General features: G+C 53.7%; 1 protein-coding gene across 3 annotated transcripts; it reads left to right on the top strand.

Annotated features, from left to right (window-relative positions):
• On the top strand, positions 1–17,232 carry MAG (myelin associated glycoprotein). Of its 3 annotated transcripts, none has more exons than XM_039467151.2 (12): positions 1–43; positions 2,068–2,123; positions 3,221–3,289; positions 3,447–3,815; positions 5,873–6,169; positions 6,435–6,692; positions 8,863–9,123; positions 13,494–13,781; positions 14,167–14,263; positions 15,312–15,411; positions 15,683–15,727; positions 16,715–17,232. In XM_039467151.2, the coding sequence occupies exons 3-11, from the start codon at positions 3,244–3,246 to the stop codon at positions 15,713–15,715; spliced, it is 1,749 nt and encodes a 582-aa protein (XP_039323085.1). In that variant the 5' UTR covers positions 1–43; positions 2,068–2,123; positions 3,221–3,243; the 3' UTR covers positions 15,716–15,727; positions 16,715–17,232. The 3 variants fall into 3 exon arrangements, with proteins under 3 accessions (XP_039323085.1, XP_039323084.1, XP_074242652.1); XM_074386551.1 differs by lacking the exon at positions 15,683–15,727 and adding an exon at positions 997–1,028 and having other exon boundaries at positions 5–43; XM_039467150.2 differs by lacking the exon at positions 15,683–15,727.
• Positions 17,233–23,157: the final 5,925 nt, after the last annotated feature.

Here is a 23,157-nt window from a genome sequence, read left to right as displayed (position 1 = left end):
AGCTGGGCCGGCGGAGCAGAGGTGCAGAAGCAACCGAGTCCAAGTGAGTACGGTGGCAGGGAGGCCAGGGCACGAGGAGTAGGGCACCATGGCCTTGGCACCCAGACGTGAGCAGGGTCAGGTGCTCCGGGCGAGGGAGGGTCGCTGTGCACCGATACCGATTTAGGATGCAGGAGGGTGTGGCTGGGGCTGCTTTGGGAATGGCCTGGGACCATCACTGGGGCAGCAGTGGGGCTCTGGGAAGAAACCACAGAGAAAGCGGGATGGAGGTTTTGCAGGAGAGGTTTCCTTGGGGCTCCCGAGTGCGGGACAGATGGGGTGGAGGAGGTCTGCATCTGGGTGAAGAACGGAAGGATGTCCAGGTGATCAGGCACCTGCAGTCTGCAATCTGAGAGGTGAATGGGGGCAGTAGGCTGTGAGTGAGCACATTCTAGCACCTGGGCACACAACAGAGGGGTGTGTGTGTGTGTGTGTGTGCGCGCGTGTACGCATGCGCATGTGTGTATACGTGTGTGCACATACATGGCCGCCCATGCACCTTCCTCTGTGAGCCTCAGTCAACTTTTCTTCATTAATCCCCACTAAGAAAACTTTTTCATTTTATATTACTATTACATTTTTTGGAGATGTAACTCTCACTATGTTGCCCAGGCTGATCTCAGACTCAAACTTCTGGGCACAAGAGATTCTACCAAGTTGGCATTCTAAAGTGCTGGGATTACAGGCATGAGCCACTGTGCCTGGCCCCAACTAAGGAAACATTTTACATACATCTGTCCCCATCCCGTCCTTCCCTTAGCATTTTAACCCAACAGATCTGCTGTACATAGGTTTACTGTGGCCACGCACATTGTTATAGCTGAGGTTGATTTGGCCCCATCCCGAGAACCGGTTTTCACCTCTGTTAAGAATGCCTGCTCTACCTGCTGGTTTCATGTCTGCCTGCACGCGTGCTCATCCTCACCTGCGTCTCTCTCCTGTGCCTTCCTGTCACAGGTGCAAGGGCAGCGTCGGCCAGGTATCCATCGGTGCGTGTCTGGGTGGATCCATCTATAGCCAACCTCAGTGTGTGTGTGCGCAGGTCCTTGCATCTTTGTGAGCCTGGCATGCATGCAGGGCTGTGTGTGTGTCTGTGTGTGTTGAATGAATGCCACCTGTGTCTGTCCAGGTGTGTGTGGACAGCAGCAGGGACAGTGCATGCATGCCCCGGGGACTGTGTGAGTGCCGGCCCATCTCTGTGGGCACAGAGGGCCCTGTCTCTGTGTGCTCAGGGTCCCATCTGGGTGTCCGCACAAGTTCCTGCTATGTGCGCCTGCCCCTTCTGGCTGGGGCTACATCTTTCACATTTCATCCCTGTGACTGAATGTGTCTGACTGTGCATGCGTCTGTGTCCGTGGGAAGCGTGGTGAAGGCTGGGAAAGGCAATTGCTTGGAAACCCTGGCTCCAACCCCGAGGCAACCCACAGAGCAGCAGGGTACCAGAGGCTCACTAGCCCCCACCCTGGGCCTTCCTGGCCCCACTCAAAGCCCAGCCAGGAGAACCCCTTTCTCACTCTCCACCTACCCTGAAAGCCCCCCTCAGGCTAAAGCACTCTCTGCCTGAGGGAACAGGACTCTTTTGTACCGGGACCCATTCTGGTGAGGGCGAGGACACCAGGGGCCGTCTGTGGGGTGGGAGAGGGCGGCAGGAATTCACGCGGCACGTCGGGAATGCTGATGCTGTGAAACCCAGTCATTGATGGTGCTGGGTCCCTGCCTGCCGCCCCAAGGCCGGCCGTGGGACATCTGCTCCCTCACTCCGCTTGCCACGCCCCTCTGACTCACCCCCCCCCACCATACCCCGATGTGGTTGTTCCCCCTTTCCTCCCCACAGTTCTCCCACACCCCAGCTTGGGGGGAGTTGTTGCCAGAGAGTGGCTTTGAGGCTGTGTGGGAAGGTCCCAGGCACGACGGGAGGCCACAAGGGCAGCCGGACAACAAGCCACAACCCACGCAGGAGATACTGGAGTGGGGGTGGGTTGTGCACCCCGATCCCCCACCCCCACCCCTGAGTGACTCTTGTTGCAGGTTGCCTGGCAGCTTCAGGTGGACCCAGAAGACGTCCTCAACTCAGGGAGACTCAGGTAAGGGGCAGGGAACCAACTTTTATTCCTTTGCTTCGGCTTTGCAATGCTGGCCCTGCCTGGGCTTTCTGGTTCTTACTTTCTGGAGATCTCCAGGGGCATCCTGGTGACAAAGATAATGATCAACATGTCATCACTGCACAGACACAGAACAGGTGGCTAAGATGGCCGACCAACTGTGTGGACTTGGGAGAGTCAATTAACCTCTCTGGACCTCAGCTATAAAATGAGGATGATAATTGTATCTTCCTCAAAGAGATCAAATGAGTTAAGACGGCGGAATAAGGTAATGAGGACTGGTGCATGGCTGATGCCACAGAAGGGTTTGTGATAAGTAATAGCAGCAGGCTGGGTGCGGTGGCTCACACCTGTAATCCCAGCACTTTAGGAGGCTGAGGCAGGAGGATCGCTTAAGCCAAGGAGTTTAAGACCAGCCTGGGCAACATGGAAGATGGCAAGACTGCCATCTCTTTAAAAAAAAAAAAAAACAAATAAAGTAAAACAAAATTAGCCAGGCATGATGGTGTGTACTGGTGGCCCCCGCTACTCGGGAGGCTGAGTGGGGAGGATCGCTTACACATGGGAGACTGAAGCTGCAGTGAGTGAGCCGTGATTCCACCATTGCATTCCAGCCTGGGCAACAGAACTGAGACCCCATTTCAAAAAGTAAAAAAATTAAAAATATCAGCAGGCCAGGCGTGGTGATTTATACCTGCAATCCTTTGGGAAGCCAAGGCAGGAATATTGCTGGAGGCTAGGAGTTCGAGACCAGCCTGGGCAACGTAGTGAGACCCCCATCCCCACCGTCTTTCTACAAAAAGAAAAAATTAGCTGGGTGTGGTGGAGCATACCAGAAGCTGAGACAGAAGTATGACATGAGCCCAGGATTTCGAGGCTATAGCTAGCCGTGATTGCACCACTGCATTCCAGGCTGGGTGGCAAAACGAGACCCTATCTCAGAAAAATAAGTAAATAAATGCATAAATAAATAATGATAGCAGCAGCAGCTAATATGTGAATGGGCCGCTTCCTGAAGCCCAGATGGAATACCCCCTCTCACTTCCCCCAGCCTTTAACCCTCTCCTCTCCCTCTCCAGCGACCACTCGCTCGCTGTGCAGAATGATATTCCTCACGGCACTGCCTCTGTTCTGGATTATGATTTCAGGTAATGGCTGACAGGTGCTGGGTACCCAAGGGCCTCGGCCCCTGAGCAGGTTGAAGGTGGGTCCCTGCAGCCCCAGGCATGTTGTCAGGGATGGGAGCCAGAGGGGGTGATCGGGTAGGATGTGTCCCTCAGCCTCAGCTCTCCTGCTTGCCCGCAGCCTCCCGAGGGGGTCACTGGGGTGCCTGGATGCCCTCGTCCATCTCGGCCTTCGAGGGCACGTGCGTCTCCATCCCTTGCCGCTTCGACTTCCCGGATGAGTTGCGGCCGGCCGTGGTGCATGGCGTCTGGTACTTCAACAGCCCCTACCCCAAGAACTACCCCCCAGTGGTCTTCAAGTCTCGCACCCAAGTTGTTCACGAGAGTTTCCAGGGCCGCAGCCGCCTCCTGGGGGACTTGGGCCTGCGCAACTGCACCCTCTTGCTCAGCAGCCTGAGCCCTGAGCTAGGCGGGAAGTACTACTTCCGTGGGGACCTGGGCGGCTACAACCAGTACACCTTCTCGGAGCACAGCGTCCTGGACATCATCAGTGAGTCCCGGCGGCAGTGCAGTGCAGGCACTGGGGCTGGGGGGCGGGGCGGGAAGAAGTGTGGCCGGAAGGCCTCCCCACACCTTCCCCAGCAGGCCTGGAAGGCAGATCTGGGAGTGCTGATTTGGCTGGGGGTACAAACCTCGAGGCCCACGCGGACCATGCAGATGACAGAAATGAACAAAGCATGGCCCCAAAGTAGTCTTCTTGCCCTCAGAGGAAAACAGGTGCTCCTACTGTTCTAGAAACACCTCGAGAAAGGCAGTGGGGTCTGGGGTTAGGGGCAAGGCCACTGGGTCCCTGCTTTAGTGTGGTGACCTTGGGCAAGTGACTTAATTTCCTTGGGCCTTGGTTTTCTCATCTGTAAAATGGGTATAAGAACAGTACTTATGGCAGTAAGTGAAAAGCTGTCAGATGCCCAGAGCAGCTCCTGGCACATGGCCCCCAGCTCTGGCCAACAGAAAGCAGGGCTGTCCGTGGCTGTCCGGCGTTCTGAATTTTCAAGAGAAACCAGAATTTGGGATTCTTTGGTGTAATCTAATTCTGAAATTTTGGGTGCTGATTCAGATATGTTTAAAACATCCTTTAAGCCAAATAGAATACAGATATGGCCAGACATGGAAATCAGAATAGGGCACACTGCCTGATTCCAGGGATCCCCCTGCCTCATTTCTGAGCCACGCTGCTGCTTACAGCCCTAAGCCCCACCAGCACTGAGTCCATACGAGGAGCCGGGTTCACCCTGGGGCAGAAAGAGACTGCACAGGTGCAGTACACACATACCACACTACAGAAATCACACACTACACACACTGCCTACACACTATTCACACATCACACACACCACACACTACACAAACCACACACCACACACTGCACACTCTACCTACACACTACCCAGGCACCAAACACACACCACACACACTACACAAACCAGACACCGTGCATACACCCCACACTACACAAACCACACACTATACCTACCACCACACACTGTACACACACATCACACACTACACAAACCACACAAACATTGCACACACTACCCCTTCACCAAACACATACCACACACTACACACACATTGCATGCTACACCAACCACATATATGCTGCACCCTACACATACTGTACACATAAATGTACTACCCACAAAGTACAATTGTATCATGTATGGTGTGTGTGTGGTATGTGACCCCCACACACATACCACACACCATACATGATACAAACCACACAGCACACACACACCACATACTACACTTACCACACAAACCACACCACACACACACCACACACTATACAAACCACATACCACACACATGACCCAAACCATGCACCACACACACAAAGCACACATACACAATACCCCAAACACGCTGCACACATACAGGTACTACCACACATCATACACATACATACCACACATGACACAGACCACACACACCACAGACTTACTACACAAATATATCACAAACACACCACACACTACACAGACCACACATCACACTACACACATGCACCACACACCCACACCCCCCCCACACACCTACGTATACCACACACTGCACACTTACACACACATTCTTACATCCCAGGCAGAGGGTAAACCAAGCAGGCATGGGAGAGGAGAGCCGCGTGGGAAGGTGATGCAGTGTGGGGAGCCCGTGCTGACGCCAGAGCCATGGGGTTTGTAGCCAGTGTTGTCTGGTGCCAGCCTCAGTTTCCTCATAAGCAAAGTGAGCAAAATTACAGCACTCACCCTGTCACTTGGCAGGAGGGACTGGCAAGTTAAAAGCTGTCAAATGCTTTAGTCACGACACTGTGATTTTCATCACAATGGCGCCCTGGTGGCTCCGTGGAGGGCTCCGCGGTGACCAATAAGAAGAAGGGGTGAAGGGAATTCTGAATCCGGAGGCAGGGAGTAGAGGCGGTACCATTGAGGAGTACCATTGCCAGCAATGGAGGTGGACAAGGTGGGGCGGGGAGGGCGGGGAGGGCGGGGAGGGCGGGGAACCCAGCGCTGTTTCCTCAGCCCTCTCTTTCCCCACCTCATGCAGACACCCCCAACATCGTGGTGCCCCCGGAGGTGGTGGCAGGCACGGAAGTGGAGGTCAGCTGCATGGTGCCGGACAACTGCCCAGAGCTGCGCCCTGAGCTGAGCTGGCTGGGCCACGAGGGGCTGGGGGAGCCTGCTGTGCTGGGCCGGCTGCGGGAGGACGAGGGCACCTGGGTGCAGGTGTCGCTGCTGCACTTCGTGCCCACGAGGGAGGCCAATGGCCACCGGCTGGGCTGCCAGGCCTCCTTCCCCAACACCACCCTGCAGTTCGAGGGCTACGCCAGCCTGGACGTCAAGTGTGAGCCTGGGTGCGGGCGGGGCGGGGCGGGGCCTGAGGCAGAAGGCGGGGCCGGACCTGCTGGGGGCGGGGCCAGGGCCAGCCAGGGCTGAGGGTGGGGTGGGGTGGGGTGGGGTGGGGGTGGAACCAGGCAGTCCTGGAGTGGGGCCGAGGAGGAGGGCGGGGCCTGGCAGTGTTGGGGCCGGGGTCGGGCAGGGCTAGGAGTGGACCCTGGGCCGGGTTCACCCGCATCTACTCGTTAACCTCGCTGTGTCGCTGGCCTCAGATCCCCCGGTAATTGTGGAGATGAACTCTTCGGTGGAGGCCATCGAGGGCTCCCACGTGAGCCTGCTCTGTGGCGCTGATAGCAACCCGCCGCCGCTGCTGACCTGGATGCGGGACGGGACCGTGCTCCGGGAGGCCGTGGCCGAAAGCCTGCTCCTGGAGCTGGAGGAGGTGACCCCCACTGAGGACGGAGTCTATGCTTGCCTGGCCGAGAACGCCTACGGGCAGGACAACCGCACTGTGGAGCTCAGCGTCATGTGTGAGCGGCCCGCGCTGTGCGCCCACACGCCCATCTGCAGCAGACAGAGAAAGGGAAAGGGGCCTCATCCAGGGCGAGCACAGGCTGGGCCCCGCCGGGGACTGGCCGTAAACACTATCCAGGCCAAGGTGGACAGGAGGGTTGCAGGTCAAAGTGCCCCTTCATTCTTTGCGCAAGAATCCGGGGAACACCTGCTCTGCCTGACCCTCCTTCCCAGGACAAGAGCCACGCCTGCCTCTTAGGGAATCCTGTTAACTGCTGCTTTCTGGGGGCAGCTCCTGGCTAGTCTGGGACTTGATGTGGGCCTGGCCCCAGGAATTACTTTATAAAACTTTTTTTGGAGGCTTTTTTTTTTTTTTTTTTTTGACACGGAGTTTCGCCCTTGTTATCCAGGCTGGAGTGCAATGGCGCGATCTCGGCTCACCGCAACCTCCGCCTCCTGGGCTCAGGCAATTCTCCTGCCTCAGCCTCCTGAGTAGCTGGGATTACAGGCACGTGCCACCATGCCCAGCTAATTTTTTGCACTTTTAGTAGAGACGGGGTTTCACCATGTTGACCAGGATGGTCTCGATCTCTCGACCTCGTGATCCACCTGCCTCCGCCTCCCAAAGTGCTGGGATTACAGGCTTGAGCCACCGCGCCCGGCTTTTTGGAGACTTTTTAATAAAACTTTTTTCAAACTCCTGGGCTCAAGCAAGCCTCCTACCCCAGCCTCTTGGGCAGCTGGGCCTACAGGTGTGCACCACCACATGCCAGGCTAATTTTAAAATTTGTTTGTAAAGGTGGGATCTTGCTATGTTGCCCAGGCTAGTCTCAAACTCTTAGGCTCAAGCAAGCCTCCCACCTCAGCCTCCTGAGCTGCTGGGACTACAGGCAGCTGCCACCAGACCCAGACACAATTTTTCTGTTTTTTTTTTTTTTGGTTGAAACAGAGAATCGATATGTTCTCTGGGCTGGACTTGAACTTCTGGGCTCAAGTGATCCTCCCACCTTGGCCTTCCAAAGTGCTGGGATTACAGGCGCGAGCCACTGTGTTCGTGGCCAGCAATCTGCATTTTTAAATTAATTCCATTGTCGTTCTAATGAGAGGGTTGGGGGAACTTCAGGCCTCATCCAGCCCTTGTATGCACACTTATATTATTGGGCCCACAAGAAGAGAGCTGCTCAGAAGAGGGTTCTTAGCTGAGAACCAAGGAGAGACCATTCATTCACAAATGTGTATTGAGGCAAAGTGCCCAGCGCTGAAGATATTAATAATGACAGCCCCAGCCAACATTTACTCCACAGCTTCTGTATGCTTTTTTTTTTTTTTGAGATGGAGTCTCGCTCTGTCACCCAGGCTAGAGGGCAATGGTATGATTTTGGCTCACTGCAATCTCCACCTCTAGGTTCAAGCAATTCTCCTGCCTCAGCCTCCTGAGTAGCTGGGATTACAGGCATGCGCCACCATGCCTGGCTAATTTTTGTATTTTTAGTAGAGATGGGGCTCCACCATGTTGGTCAGGCTGGTCTCGATCTCCTGACCTCGGGCAATCCACCCACCTCGGCCTCCTAAAGTGCTGGGATTACAGGTGTGAGCCATTGCGTCCAGCCTCCTGAGTGCTTTTTGACATGTACTCATCCTCCCAGTGTTCCCACAGCTGGCTCTGCCCACTTCCTAGGCTTGCTGAAGCCTTCCTCCATCATCCTATCCCAAACTGTAACTATCCTGATTTCCCATACCCTCAGCCCCTTTATTTTTCTCTACACGCTTCTCCCCATCTTATGAAGTATATATTTAATTACATCGGCTCTCCCCACATGGGCCTTGTTCAAGCTAGAGCAGTGCCTGTCACTCAGTAGGTTCTCAGTGAATGTTGGATGATCACCCCTTTAAGGTTGGAACTATTATGAAGCCCATTTTCCAGACTGGAAAAATGAGACCCAGAGAGGTTAAGACGTGGGTCCACACACAACTGGGTAGGGGTAGAGCTGGGATCTGAAGACAAGCACTCTGGCTACACAGCTGCTGTTCTTGGAAATGAGATAGCCAGGACTGGGGTCACCTGAGCTATCTTGAAATAGTGTGTTAGGTTTGGGATGGGATTGGGGGTTCCATCTGGGGGTGAGAGTTGGCTGGCTGAAGAAGCACCTCCTGGGTTCTAACCATCAGTGCCGTCCCACCCCGCAGATGCACCCTGGAAGCCGACGGTGAACGGAACAGTGGTGGCGGTGGAGGGCGAGACGGTCTCCATCTTGTGCTCCACACAGAGCAACCCCGACCCTATTCTCACCATCTTCAAGGAGAAGCAGATCCTGGCCACAGTCATCTACGAGAGTGAGCTGCAGCTGGAGCTGCCAGCCGTGTCACCCGAGGATGATGGAGAGTATTGGTGCGTGGCTGAGAACCAGTATGGCCAGAGGGCCACTGCCTTCAACCTGTCTGTGGAGTGTAAGTACCTTCCCACGCCGGTTACTGTGGGCATGCACGCATCCCAATCAGTGTCAGCTTTGCCTGTCCACAGAGACGAGGAAGCGGGGGCAGGGAAGCTGAATTCATAGCAGGAAAATAAAATCCCATTTGAGAATACTGTGTTCCTACATCCTGGGGTGGGTTTTTTTTTTTTTTTTTTTTTTTTTTTTTTGAGGCAGAGTCTTGTTTTGTCTCCCAGGTCGGAGTGCAGTGGCTCAGTCTCAGCTCACTGCAATCACTGCCTCCTGGGTTCAAGCGAGTCTCCTGCCTCAGCCTCCTGAGAAGCTGGGATTACAAGTGTGTGCCACCACGCCCAGCTGATTTTTGTATTTTTAGTAGAGACAGGGTTTCACCATGTTGGCCAAGCTGATCCCAAGCCCCTGACCTCAAATGATCTGCCCGCCTTGGCCTCCCAAAGTAAGTGCTAGAATTACAGACGTGAGCCACCACACCCAGCCTGGGGTGGGCTTTTGACCAAGGAAATTTCTGGATCCTGTGGCCACTGACCCTCTGCATTCACTAAAACAAAGACCATGATCTCTAACCCGTGTAGAGCGTCACTGTGTACCAGGCACTGCTGGAAGCGCTGTGCAGCAACCCACTCACTTCATCCTCATGACATCCTTATGAGAGAGGTTCTATTACTGTCCTCCTGTTTAAAGAGAAGGAAACTGAGGCCCAGAGAGCTTAAGCCCTTTGCCTAAGTTCACACAGCCAGGAAATGGCAGAATTTGAGGTTTGAATCCAGCCAGTCTGGTTCCATTCTTCTTCCCTGCCCAGCGTTGACCTCATCCTACGTTAATGGCATCAGAATATATTGATGGGGTAGTTGCTATACACAGAGGGCCGTGCGGCTCTGTGAGCAGCAGAGGATGGGGCTGAGAGGACACCACACTTACAAACAGGTACAGGATAGCTGGAGAGATGACATACATGCACATAAAAAGTGACTGTCTTGAAAATGAAACTCACCATTGCACCGCCCGGCAGCCTCTCTCATCTCCTCTCTGTGGACTGTGCCACCATCTCCCACCACCCCTACCCCACAGCCATCACTCCAGCTTGTAGCAGACAAGTCAGTTTGACTCCCCTTCTTCAAGCAACTCCCTCTGGAATGTCACCTTCCTGTTTCCAGGCACTCCAGCCTGGATGACAGAGCAAGACTCTGTCCCACCCCACTCCACCCTGCCCCCAATAGAAGAAGAACTAAGAGGATAACACTGAGTGTCCACAGTGCCTAGCATGTGCTATGTATGCTGTGGATATTGGATGTCATCATCCTTTCTCACTGATTTTCCTCTGGACTCCAGGTTAAATATTTGTTGTGCGTTCTACTGTGGAGGTTTTGCTCCTGTGACCCCTGTGCTGGAATGGTTCCATCTACCCATGAGTACTTGGGTGGGATGTTAAGTGTTTTTGGTTTGTTTGTTTTGAGACAGGGTCTTGCCCTGTTGCCCAGGCTGGAATGCAGTGGTTTGATTATCGCTCACTGTAGCTTTGACCTCCTGGGCTCAACTGATTCTCACACTTCAGCCTCTTGAGTAGCTGGGACTACAGGCATGCATCATCACGTCCAGTTAATGTTTTAATTTTTTTTTTGTAGAGATGGGGTCTTGCTCTGTTGCCCAGGCTGGTCTCAAACTCCTGGGCACAAGCGATCCTCCTGCCTCGGCCTCCCAAAGTGCTGGGATGACAGGGGTGAGCCATAGCGCCCAGCTGGGATGTGACGTGTTTACAACACATTCGCGCCCCTATCTTCAGAGTCCCGCAGCCCGCTGTGAGCTACTGACTGTAACCCCCTGGTTTGCACAGACGAGAACTCCATCCTGGAGGCCCAGGAGGCTGAGTGGCCTCACCTAGCCAGTAGATGGCAGAGCTGGGATTCAAGCCAAATCCATCTCACTGCAAACTCCTCATTCTTTGTACCTTTGTCTTCAGAATTTAGAGTCCCATAAGGGTTTCCGCAGCTTAACAGGTTGCTTGCAAAGATACTAAGCACGCGCACAGGCAGTGTGTTGGGGTTCCGCCAGCATCCAGGGCAGACGCTTTGTCACCAGAGCACTGGTGGTGCTGTCTTGAGTAAAAGTGCTTTTGAAAAGTTTAATGTCTGTCCATTCAGGTTTGCTGTTATTCATTTACTCGGTGGTATGCTAGCTGGTTAACGCTATAGCAAGCGTAATGCATCTCTGCCTGAACAGGACTTTTTATTCAGTAGACTTAGAGACGTATGCACAGAGGTTCCAGTCCTTCCCCTGAATCCATGTGCCCATGTGACCCTCAGGTCCACCACTTTTAACGGCACATTCTTTTTGCTGGAAATTAAAAATAGGTGGGGTAGGTGAGCCAAGGGTCTCTTGGCTGTGTGTAAGTGGGTTTTGGTCAACCAGTGCTCAGTCTAGAGCAAGCTGAGGAGGGTGCTGGACTCTCCTGCCAAGAAAGAGAATATAGAGAAGGAGAGAGAGTGTGGTCAGGCAGAGCCTGAGCGGCCTTGTAAGATGAAAGGGCCAGGCACGGTGGCTTGCATATTATAATCCCAGCACTTTGGGAGGCCAAGGCAGGAGGATTGCTTGAGCTCAGGAGTTCAAGACCAGCCTGGGCAACATAGCAAAACCCTGTCTCTACAAAAACAAACAAAAACCCTCCAGTAACTGTCATGAGCATGACAGATTTACTGTCTTCTGCAATTCTAAACATAAAGCTTTAAAGTCAAAAGGGTTTTTGCAGATTTGGCATGACCCTGATTTGACAGCAAAATCTGACCTAAAGAACATGATCTATACTGATTTCATTTAGGGTAGTCATATTTTTTGCTCTATATATTACATTGAACCATGTGAATTTTTTTCTGCATGTCAAAAATGGTAAAATGTGGTTGGGCACAGTGGCTCACACCTGTAATCCCAGCAATTTGGGAGGCTGAGGCAGGAGGATTGCTAGAGGCCAGGAGTTCAAGTGAGCTATAGGAGTGCCACTGCACTTCAGCCTGGGTGACAGAGCCAGACCCTGTCTCTAAATGATAAAAAAATAAAGGATTGGGTTGGACACAGTGACTCATGCCTGAGGCCGAGGTAGGCAGATCACGAGGTCAAGAGATCGAGACCATCCCGGCCAACTCGGCGAAACCCCGTCTCCACTGAAAATACAAAAAAATTAGCTGGACGTGGTGGCGCACACCTGTAGTCCCAGCTACTCAGGAGGCTGAGGCGGGTGAATTGCTTGAATGGAGGGGTGGGGGGGTGTGGAATGCTCCCGCATTCCAGCCTGGCAACAGAGTAAGACTCCATCTCAAAAACATAAACAGAAGATTTGTATGTTAGGTGACCCACAGAGCAACAGAAGGAGGGTTTTGAGCAGGGAGTGTCGTGATCTGATTGATGTATATCAAGGTGAAATAGGTTAGAGAGTGAAAGAGCCAAGGTGCAGGACAAACAGCCCATCCTTGTGACACAGTGGTCCATCCAGGCCAAACCCCCAAAAGTGGCACCAGAAGAATTGCCCCAAGAGAGTGCCCCAAGCCACCCTAAAATGAAGCCACTAGGGATTCCAAAGAGAGAAGCCTAAACACACCAGGTGATCATCAGTCCAAAGCATTTAGAAGGGGAACTTGCACAGAGCTGCATCGAGAGAAAGGGAGGTTCTACCCAGACATGTCCATGAGGGTCAGGGTATGGGTTTACATGAGAGTTTAAGGAATTTGGCCCAGGGCCGGGGCTGGTTTTTTTCATTCTTTCATTTTTGTTGTTGTTTGTGTGTATGTGTGTGTTTTTTTTTATGGAGACAGAGTCTCACTCTGTTATCCAGGCTGGAGTGCAGTGACCTGATCTCGGCTCACTGCAACCTCTGCCTCCTAAGCTCAAATGATTCTCCTGCCTCAGCCTCCCGAGTAGCTGGGACCATGGGTGTGCACCACCACACCTGGCTAATTTTATATTTTTAGTAGAGACGATGTTTCACCATGTTGACCAGGCTGGTCTCGAACTCTTGACCTCAAGTGATCCACCCATGCTTTGGCTTTCCAAAGTGCTAGGATTACTGGCACAAGCCACTGTGTCCAGCCTCTTTCAGTGTTTTGAGCAACAACTTAGACATCTTTATCAGTGCCTGGGAATGTTCAAGGCCCGGGGCATGGGTTAGTGAAGCTTGCAGGGAAAACAGGCAGCTGGTGGGTGGTAGCAAGGTCAAGGCACTCTCCGTCAGGACAGAGGAAAAAGGAGGGGAAATTGGAGGCCATCCATGAAGCTACCGCCCCCATCCTTGGCCACGCTGGCCTTGTCCTGAGCCAAGCAGTCTCCCGGGCTGGGCCTCGAGTAGGCTCCAGGCCACTCTCAGTGCTGATTTTACCCCTGCAGTCGCCCCTGTGCTCCTCCTGGAGTCACACTGTGCGGCAGCCCGAGACACGGTGCAGTGCCTGTGCGTGGTGAAGTCCAACCCGGAGCCGTCCGTGGCCTTCGAGCTGCCGTCGCGCAACGTGACTGTGAACGAGAGCGAGCGGGAGTTTGTGTACTCGGAGCGCAGCGGCCTCGTGCTCACCAGCATCCTCACGCTGCGTGGGCAGGCCCAGGCCCCGCCCCGCGTCATCTGCACCGCGAGGAACCTCTATGGTGCCAAGAGCCTGGAGCTGCCCTTCCAAGGAGCCCGTGAGTAGCGTGGCCTTGGGGTGGGAACCACAGGAGCGGGGCGGGCTCCTCTTGGATCCAAATTCCCAAGGCTGATGAACATCTTCAGAGCACGGGCTGTACAGATTGAGAAAGGGTCAAATTCTTCCTTTCTGGTTGGAGCGGAGAAGCAGCCCTGAGTTTGCCCCGAGTTGGCTCAGACCTTTGAGGTACGAGCCCCTCCCCAGGGCCTCCCAGCACAAAAGGGGTTGCCCTGGCACCGGGAGCCTCCGTGCCAGTCAATGAGGGCAAGGATGCCCTGGCTGTGTGAATATGTTGTCTGTCACCCCAGAATGTCCCCAGAGTTCTCAGGTGTCGCCATCACCGCCCACAACCCTGAGGGTGCCTGGGTCTTCTCTGTTCTCAGATCGACTGATGTGGGCCAAGATTGGGCCGGTGGGTGCTGTGGTCACCTTTGCCATCCTGATTGCCATCGTCTGCTACATTACCCAGACACGCAGGAAGTGAGTGCCAGCCAGAGCTGATTTGGGGATGGGAATCTCCAAAAAGGAGACCCCGGGTGGGGTCAGGAGGCCCAGAGTGGGTGTGGGAAGGCAGCACCATAGGTATAGAGGAGGCAGATTCTGCTCTGGGAAGGATCTTCGGACAGAGGAGAGAGGGTTCCTGTTAGTCCCAGCCCCTGCTGCTCAGGGGCACACCAGGGCCTGGGCTGAGCCCTTTACACACATCGTTTGAGCCCTGTTTCCTCACATTCTATTTTGACAGCCTCCCTATCTCCAGGAACTCTCCCCTACACACTCAGTGTGGTGGGGAAAGCCCAGGTACCCCTGCAGCCACAGCAGCAGGCCCACTTGACACCAGAAGCCCCAAAGATTACACACATCTGTGGCAATAAAAATATGTCTCAAAAGATCGCTCGAGCTCAGAAGTTAGAGGCCAGCCTGGGAAACATAGGGAGACCCCCATCTACAAAAAAATGAAAAAATTAGCTAGGCATAGTGGCACGTGCCTGTGGTCCCAGCTACTCAGGAGGCTGAGGAGGGAGGATCGCTTGAGACCACGAGGTTGAGGCTGCAGTGAGCTATGATTTCACCACTGTACTCCAGCCTAGGTGACAGAGAGAGACCTTGTCTCTAAAAACAAACCAACAGAAAGCTTCTCCAGCCCCAAACTGCACCCACCTGATCCAGCTGAGCTGTGGCCCACACCCATCAGCTGTCCTGAGAAATGAATTAACTTCTCTGCTCCACCTCCTGGCCGCAAGAGGGGCAGACACACAGAGCCTATGAGGGGAACCTGGAGAATCCAGGCGGGGGTCTTGAAAAATGGCAGAGCCCAGGGGTCCGGTGGCTGGTCCCCAGCCAGGCAGGGGCCACCGAGGTGGGGAGGGCGGGCTGTGTGGGCAGGAGAGGCCGGTGGTTCTGAAAAGGCTGCTTGCCACATCTTAGAGATGGGTGGGAGCAACTCTGAGTTTCCCTGAGCCAAACTCCTAAAACACATGGGGTACACAAAGGTAGGGCAGAGGGAGATCTGACGAATCCTGCCCTGCAGAAAGAACGTGACAGAGAGTCCCAGCTTCTCGGCCGGGGACAATCCTCCAGTCCTTTTCAGCAGCGACTTCCGCATCTCTGGGGCACCAGAGAAGTATGAGGTAAGGACCAGAGCCGTGCGGCTCCAGGCAGCCTGGGAACCTGGATGCCAGGGACACCAAGGGCCTGGGAAGGGCCTGTGAGGCCGAGGGGCAGGGGAGTGGGGCAGCCTCTCAGAGGAGAGGAGGAAATTCCAGGGCTGGGTTGGACCTGGAGGCTGGGGAGGAGGTGCCCAGGCTGAAGCTGTGTAGGGGGCGATGGGGCGTGGGGCCCAAGGGCCCCCTAACCCTCCCTCCCTGCCTGTGTCTATGACTGCATTTCCTTCTCCAATAGTCCAAAGAGGTCTCTACCCTGGAATCTCACTGAGCGCCCCAGGAGGTAGGTTCCGGGGGCCTCAGTGTGCTCTCCTCTGGGCCCTCCTTGGGCCCTGGGGTCGGCGTGCATGTGCATGTGTCCCCATCAGGCGTCAAGGTGGTCTCTGGTGAAATCCCGGCCTGCCCGGCAGTGCTGGCCTTGTCTAGTCTGTCCTGTTGCAGCTCCTGTCTGTCTGTGGCCACCGTCCTGTGTGTCCAAATTCCTGTTGCTGGGGGGTGGAGGGAGGGGTGGGAAGCATGAGGGTAACCCACATGTCACCTGCAGGACCTCTCAGATTGAGGGGGTCCACATGCCAGGTCCAAACATGGGAGAGCATGTACTGAACCAGGTATCTCCAGAAATATGGAAAGGTGGGGTCCCAGCTAGGTGGCTTTCACCTGGGAAGGCGTTAGGGGTTAAATTGTGTGCCCCTCAAACTCCTATATTGAAAGCTTCCTGGCCAGGTGCAGTGGCTCATGCCTGTAATCCCAGAACCTTGGGATGCCAAGGCAGAAGGATCACTTGAGGTCAGGAGTTTGAGACCAGCCTGGCCAACATGGTGAAACCCCGTCTCTACCAAAAATACAAAAGATTAGCCAGGCGTGGTGGCAGGTGCCCGTAATCCCAGCTACTCGGGAGGCTGAGACAGGAGAATGGCTCGAACTTGGGAGGTGGAGGTTGCAGTGAGCCGAGGTCACGCCATTGCAATCCAGCCTGGGTCTCAAAAAAAGAAAGGAAGAAAAGAAAAAAAGAAAGAAGAAGAAAGCTTCCTGGAGAAACTGAATTTGTAGGCAGATTTCAAGCTCAACAATGATTAACCCTGGCAGAAGCTCCAGAGTGGGACCCAGTGATCGGGGGCCTTACTGGGCCTGTGATCCTTGAGGAAGGAGGTTCATGCAGAGATTGATTTGGGACTGAACTCAGGAAGCTCTGAGGGTGCAAACACTCTGGCCTCTGCATCCAGAAAAGGCAGGGAGCAGGACCCTGCTAATGGGTGGTTTCCCCTCCTAGAGCGAGAGGCGCCTGGGATCTGAGAGGAGGCTGCTGGGCCTTCGGGGCGAATCCCCAGAGCTGGACCTGAGCTATTCCCACTCAGACCTGGGGAAACGGCCCACCAAGGACAGCTACACGCTGACGGAGGAGCTGGCTGAGTATGCTGAAATCCGGGTCAAGTGAAGGAGCTGGGGGCAGCCAGCGTGGCTGACCCCCCCTCAGGACCCTCGCTGGCCCCCACTGGCTGTGGGCTCCCTTCCTCCCAAAAGTATCGGGGGCTTGGGTGGGAGGAGAATGAGGCAGGTGACAGTGAGGTCCTGGGGGTCTGACCTCCCCCTCCTCCCAGCTGCCCCTCCCTGCCAATACACCCATGCCCTCATTATGGCTCCTCTCTAACCTCCTTTACCCTCGTTTGTCTGGAGGGGAGCTCTGTCTGTCCGTGTTATTTATTGCTACTTCCTGCCTGGTCTCCTGCCCCCACACCTGGCCCGGGGCCTGTACAAAAAGGGACATGAAATAAATGCCCCGAAGCCAAATGCCAGTCTAGATCCTGATGCTCTCTGACCCGTCTTTGGGCAGCCTGCCATCCCATCGTCTCCCAAACCATCACAGAGTTTCTCATTGCTCTCGGCTGAGCCCTGTGTGCAGACAAGGACCTGGGGATTTTAGCCTTGAACCCAGGACCAATGGCCATTCAGTTGCTCCCACTCTGAGCTGGTAGCTTCAGGCTGGGTCTGGGTTGACTTCTGGGTGATTTCACATAAAAATCTTCATGGGCTTGCACTCGCATGTGGCCACGAGTTGCTGAAAGGGAGGGTCCTATGCATTGGCTGCAGTCCCCACCACTCCCTATTGTCCCACACCTGGCCGGCTTCCCTCACGACATTACCTCCTGGTCGCTGCAGCTTGGAGTGCGAGCCACAGATCTAGGTCTCTCCAGCCCGTGTTGGTTTCACCGCCATCTCTCACATTCATGCTGCAATTTGCAGCATCAGCCTTTACACATCACTACATTCAGTTCAAGAAACATTAATTAAGCACAGCTGTGTACTGAGCACTTTCCAGAGGCTCAGGCTATCCTGAGAAGGGACTCCATGGACAACCCTGTGACGATGAGAACGCTGAGACTTAGAGAATTTAGGTGATTTTCCCCGGGTTCCAGAGCTCAGAAATGGTGTGGCCAGGCCCTGGACTAGATTCCTCTGATTCAAATGCACCCTTTCCTTCCTTCCTTTCCCTTTCTCCTTCCCCTTCCCTTTCCCCTCCCTTTCCCTTTCCCTTTCCCTTTCTCTCCCCTCCCTTTCCCTCCCCTTCCCTCCCTTCCCCTCCCTTCCCTTACCTTCCTTTCCTTTCCTCTTTTTGATGGAGTCTCACTCTGTCACCCAGGCTGGAGTGTAGTGGTGCAATCTCGGCTCACTGCAACCTCCACCTCCCAGGTTCAAGCGATTCTCCTGCCTCAGACTCCTGAGTAGCTGGATCACAGGCACCTGCCACGATTCCTGGCTAATTTTTATATCAAATGTACTTGTTGTATAGTATCTGTCAGGAAGTTTAAAAGGGCCAGAGTGTCTGGTGTAAACGGATTAGTAACTAACAGTTGTTGAACGCTTTCTATGATTCTACCTAGTTTATATTAATTCATCTCCATTAACCTCATTTACCTTCCCTAACAATGATGACCGTGGTTCTCAAAGTGTGGTCCCTAGGCAGCAGCAGCAGCAGCACCCGGGAACTTGCTAGAAAGGTGAATTTTCAGATTCCGTCCTAGACTTCAGAAATCAAAAACCCTGGGGTGGGGCCCAGGAGTCTGTGTTTAGAGAAGTCCTTGGTGGATTCTGATGCTTGTGGACATTTGAGAACAAGCGGCTGAAGCACAGTCCTCAGCAGTTAGCAGTGGAGCCCAGATTTGAGCCCCAACAGCTGGCTCCAGAGGCCACACTCTGATGCTGTGCTACACGGCCATCTTGGTGAGAACCAGCAGCAGCTCCCAGAGCCCGAGTGCTGGAGGAGCAGTAAAATTAAGCTGTGGGCTGTGGGCAGTGAGGGCAGGGTTTCCTAGGTGACAGTTCTCCGTGTGTGTGTGTGGTTTTTTTTTTTTTTTTTGAGATGGAGTCTCACTCTGTCACCCAGTCTGTAGTGCAGTGGCACAATCCTGGCTCACTGCAACCTCCACCTCCCAGGTTCAAGTGATTCTCCTGCCTCAGCCTCCCAAGTAGCTGGGACTACAGGCACGGACCACCACGCCTAGCTAATTTTTGCATTTTTAGTAGACGGGGTTTCACCGTGGTGGTCAGGCTGGTCTGGAACTCCTGACCTCAAGTGATCCACCTGCCTCGGCTGAAAGTGCTGTGATTACAGGTGTGAGCCACCACACCTGGCCTCTCCCTGGGTTTTGAAGAAGGCAGAGGACACAGCACAGACCAAAATAAAGTCCTAGAGGCAGGAATAAACAAACCAGGTCAGGGGCGGAGGTGACATGGGGCTGCTTGGCTGGAACAGGAAGTCCACATGCAGAAGGAAAGGAGGCATGCGGGGACCTCCGTGGGGCCTGTCCAAGCCAGGGGGTGCATGCCCTTTCCTCATGGGGCTTATAGTCTTACGGGAAGAGGGACATGAAAGAATCTCAGGCACAATATCAAACTGCAGCTGTGACACCTGTTCCCAAGGAGAAGCTCAGGGTCTTTACAGCAGGGGTATGCAGCACAGGCCCGTGGGCTGAGCCTACTCTGTAGCCTGTTAGGGAGTGGGCTGCGCAGTAGGTGAGTGCCAGCAAGAAAGCACGACTGCCTGAGCTTCGCCTCCTGTCAGCTCAGCAGCGGCATGCATCCTCACAGCAGCACGATGCCTATTGCGAACCGCACGTGAGGGATCTAGGCTGTGCGCTCACTGATCACACCTGATGATCGGCCACTGTCTCCCATCACCTCTGGATGGGACCAATCTAGTTGCAGGGAAACAAGCTCAGGGCTCCCACTGATTCTACATGATGGTGAGTTGTATACTGATTTCATTATATATCACAATGTAATAATAATAGAAATAAAGTGCACAATACATGTAATGTGATTGAATTATCCTCAATTCCCTCCCTGCTTCCAAGTCCATGGAAAAATTATCTTCCATGAAACCGGTCCCTGGTGCCAAAAAGGTTGGGGACCGCTGTTTGACAGCATAGAATCTTAAGTGTGACTTAGGGTCTCGGGGGCGCAGGGGGGATTCCCTATGGAAGGAAACTCACACCTGTGTGAAGGCCCCAAGGGGGACAATGTTTAGCAAAATTCCAGGAGCTGAAGCAAAGCCAGAGAGGCAGGACATGGGGCTGGGGATACACAGGGGCCTCTCAGCAGCCAGGAGGGAAGCCTCTTCCAGGTCACCCGCCCTGCCACAACACACCTGTCCCCTGATGACAGACCCTGGCTCCAGCAGGTCTGGCCTGGGAGGACTTTGCCCAGAGGCTCAGAACATTGTCAATAACCAGGGGTGGGGGAGTAACCCTGCGCTGCCCAAAGTGCAGCCTGGACACCCCGGGCATGTGGAGCTACTCTGACGCTACTGTACATGCTTCATTTAGTATGCACCAGAGCATCAGGAAACCAGAATGCCAAACCGGCTTCGGATGAGGCTAAGTCAAAATAAATAAACAAATCAATCAACTGAATTGATTTTTAAAATGTATTAAATAAACATGTTGCCTGTGACTGATAGGACAAAAGTCCTGAAGGTGGTTGGCAAACCTCTAAAGTTTGGGAAATGATGAGGGAATTTGACACAAAGGCCATCCTTAGGAGGACTGGCACTCAACCATGGCGAACGTGTGGGACCAGGGGCTGGGGGTGGTGCCTTCTGCCTGTAATCCCAGCACTTTGGGAGGCTGAGGCTGGCGATGGCTTCAGCCCATGAGTTCGAGATCAGCCTGAGCAACACAGCGAGACCCAGTCTCTACAAAAAATACAAAAATTAGGCAGACATGATGGCATGAGCCTGTAGTCCCATCGGGAGGCTGAGGTGGCAGGATCGTTTGAGCCCAGGCGGTAGAGTTTGCAGTGAGCTGAGATTGCACCATTGCACTCCATCCTGGGCGACAGAGTGAGACCCCGTCTCAAGACAACAACAAGGTCCTGAACTGAGGTTCACTCAGATTTTCCCCACCCAGCTCCTGGACCCACCAGAATTCGACACGTGCTCACTGAGCACCTCTGTGTGCCAGGCCTATGCTGGGCCCCAGAGACACAGCAGTGCCCAAATAGAATCACCATCTGACCTCCCAGAGCTGGCATTCTGCGGAAGAGATAGGCAACGATCAGAAAGGCAAGCAAGCACATGACCGCAGATCAGAAAGTGAAGGAACCGCAGAGAATGCAAGGTCAGGCAGTGCCATTTCAGAAGGAGAAGTCACTTGAGCTGAGAACGGAAGTAAGTAAGTGAGGGAGCTCTGTGGGTTCCTGAGGAATATGGGTCCAGGGAGACCAAAATCAAGTGCAAAGGCCCCTGGAGAGAATGTACTTGTTACATTCGTGGAACAAGAAGGAAAGAAGCATGTTTGAGTGGAGTGATGGAGCTGGAGTAGTTGCCCAGGGAAGCTCGAGTGCAGAGGGTCTTGTAGGCCACAGGCAGGACTGGACATTTTTGTTTGTTTGTTTGTTTTGAGACAGAGTCTGACTCTGTGGCCCAGGCTGAAGGGCAGTTGCACAGTCTCAGCTCACTGCAGCCTCCGCCTCACGGGTTCAAGTGGTTCAAGCACGCACCACCACCCTGGCTAATTTTTGTATTTTTAGTAGAGATGGGGTTTCTCCATGTTGGCCAGGCTGGTCTTGAACTCCTGACTTGAGGTGATCCAAAAGTGCTGGGATTACAGATGTGAGCCACCCTGTCCAGCAATGGAATTTAATCCTAGTATTTTATTTTTTACTATTTTTTGAGACGGAGACTTGCTTTGTCACTCAGGCTAGAGTGCAGTGGCACGATCTCAGCTCACCACAACCTCCACCTCCTGGGTTCAAGCGATTCTCCTGCCTCAGTCTCCTGAGTAGCTGGGATTACAGGTGCCTGCCACCACCACGCCCAGCTAATTTTTGTATTTTAGTAGAGACAGGAATTCACCATGTTGGCCAGGCTGGTCTCGAACTCCTGACCTCAAGTGATCTGCCAGCCTCGGCCTCCCAAAGTGCTGGGATTACAGGTGTGAACCACCCGCTGCTGACTCAGAGAGATGGGGGCAGACGCTGAGATGAGGTCTGCCAGGGCAAAAAGGGAGGTGAGAAGGTCTCATGGCCTCACATGCCAGGAGGGCTGGGCCACCATGTGTGGGAGGGAGGACACTCAGGCACCAGGCCATGGTCATGACACGGGCCTCTTTGTCCCTCCCGGTCTGCCAACCTCCTGAGTCACTCCTGATGGAGATGACCCATCTGTCCCTGGCCCGCCTCCCACCCTGTCCCTGGGACGGTGCCTGGGGCAGTCAGCTCCATTATCCTACTTGATGAAAGAGCTTCCGCCCAGCACTGGCCACTCCAGAGCCTCCTCCCCGGGTGGCTGATGATACATGGCCCGGCTCTTGTGACAGGCCAGGGTGGAGATGCACTGCACTGCTGAGAAGTGCTTTCCAGGAGTTCAAAACCAGGCAACAGAGCAAAACATTGTATGTAGGAAAAAAATGTTTAAAAATAAGCCGGGCACAGTGGCTGTTGGAAACAGATGCTGGGTGCCGCAAAGAAAAATCAGCACTGAGACAAAAGATCTCTCAGCAAAACACTTTTTACTTTTGTACTTCCTGTATGGCAGGAAGGGTACCCTCGCTAGCCATCTTGTGACGAGAGTATAACGAACAAAAGAAAAGCAGACATGTTTATCCCTTATGCCTTTGGGGTTGTCCTTACTGCTGTGTCTGATTTTGATTTGCTGGAGCCAGACCTCACAATTTAAACTAAAACCCAATTGGCTAATATCTTACCGCTTTTCTAAACAGGCAAAACCAATGGCGAGCTGGGACATGCCTGTGAGCACGTTCAGCACAGATACCTTGGTTAAAGTACAAGGACATAGAACGTACTACGTGCCTGTAAGCATGGCATATCTATCAGCTACATAGGATAGGGCTTAACAAAGAGTTATTACCACACTTATGGTTTATTCTTTAACAAGAAAGAAAACTTTAAAGAGGAACTTTCCTACTTTCCACAGTGGTGCATGCCTGTAGTCCCAGCTACTCGGGAGGCTGAGGCAGGAGGACGGCTTGAGCCCAGGAGTTTGAGTCTGCAGTGAGCTGTGATTGTACTCCAAACCAGGAAACAGAGTAAGACTGAGTCCCTAAAAAAGAAAAAAAAAAAAAAAGGCTGAGTGCGGTGTCTCATGTCTGTAATCCCAGCACTTCGGGAGGCCAAGGCGGGCAGATCACCCGAGGTCAGGAGCTCGAGACCAGCTTGGCCAACATGGCGAAACCCCATCTCTATTAAAAATACAAA

Source organism: Saimiri boliviensis, chromosome 14, assembly GCF_048565385.1.
Source record: "Saimiri boliviensis isolate mSaiBol1 chromosome 14, mSaiBol1.pri, whole genome shotgun sequence".
NCBI lineage: Eukaryota > Metazoa > Chordata > Mammalia > Primates > Cebidae > Saimiri > Saimiri boliviensis.
Note: the sequence above shows the minus strand (reverse complement) of the source record. Positions and strands in the feature narration are given on the sequence as shown.

Excerpts from the sequence above, each read along its gene's own strand:
- MAG (XM_039467150.2), top strand. The coding sequence starts at position 3,244 with ATGATATTCCTCACGGCACTGCCTCTGTTCTGGATTATGATTTCAG. Across the intron at positions 3,290-3,446 it reads GTTCTGGATTATGATTTCAG|CCTCCCGAGGGGGTCACTGG; the intron begins GTAATGGCTGAC and ends GCTTGCCCGCAG. Across the intron at positions 6,693-8,862 it reads TGTGGAGCTCAGCGTCATGT|ATGCACCCTGGAAGCCGACG; the intron begins GTGAGCGGCCCG and ends CCCACCCCGCAG.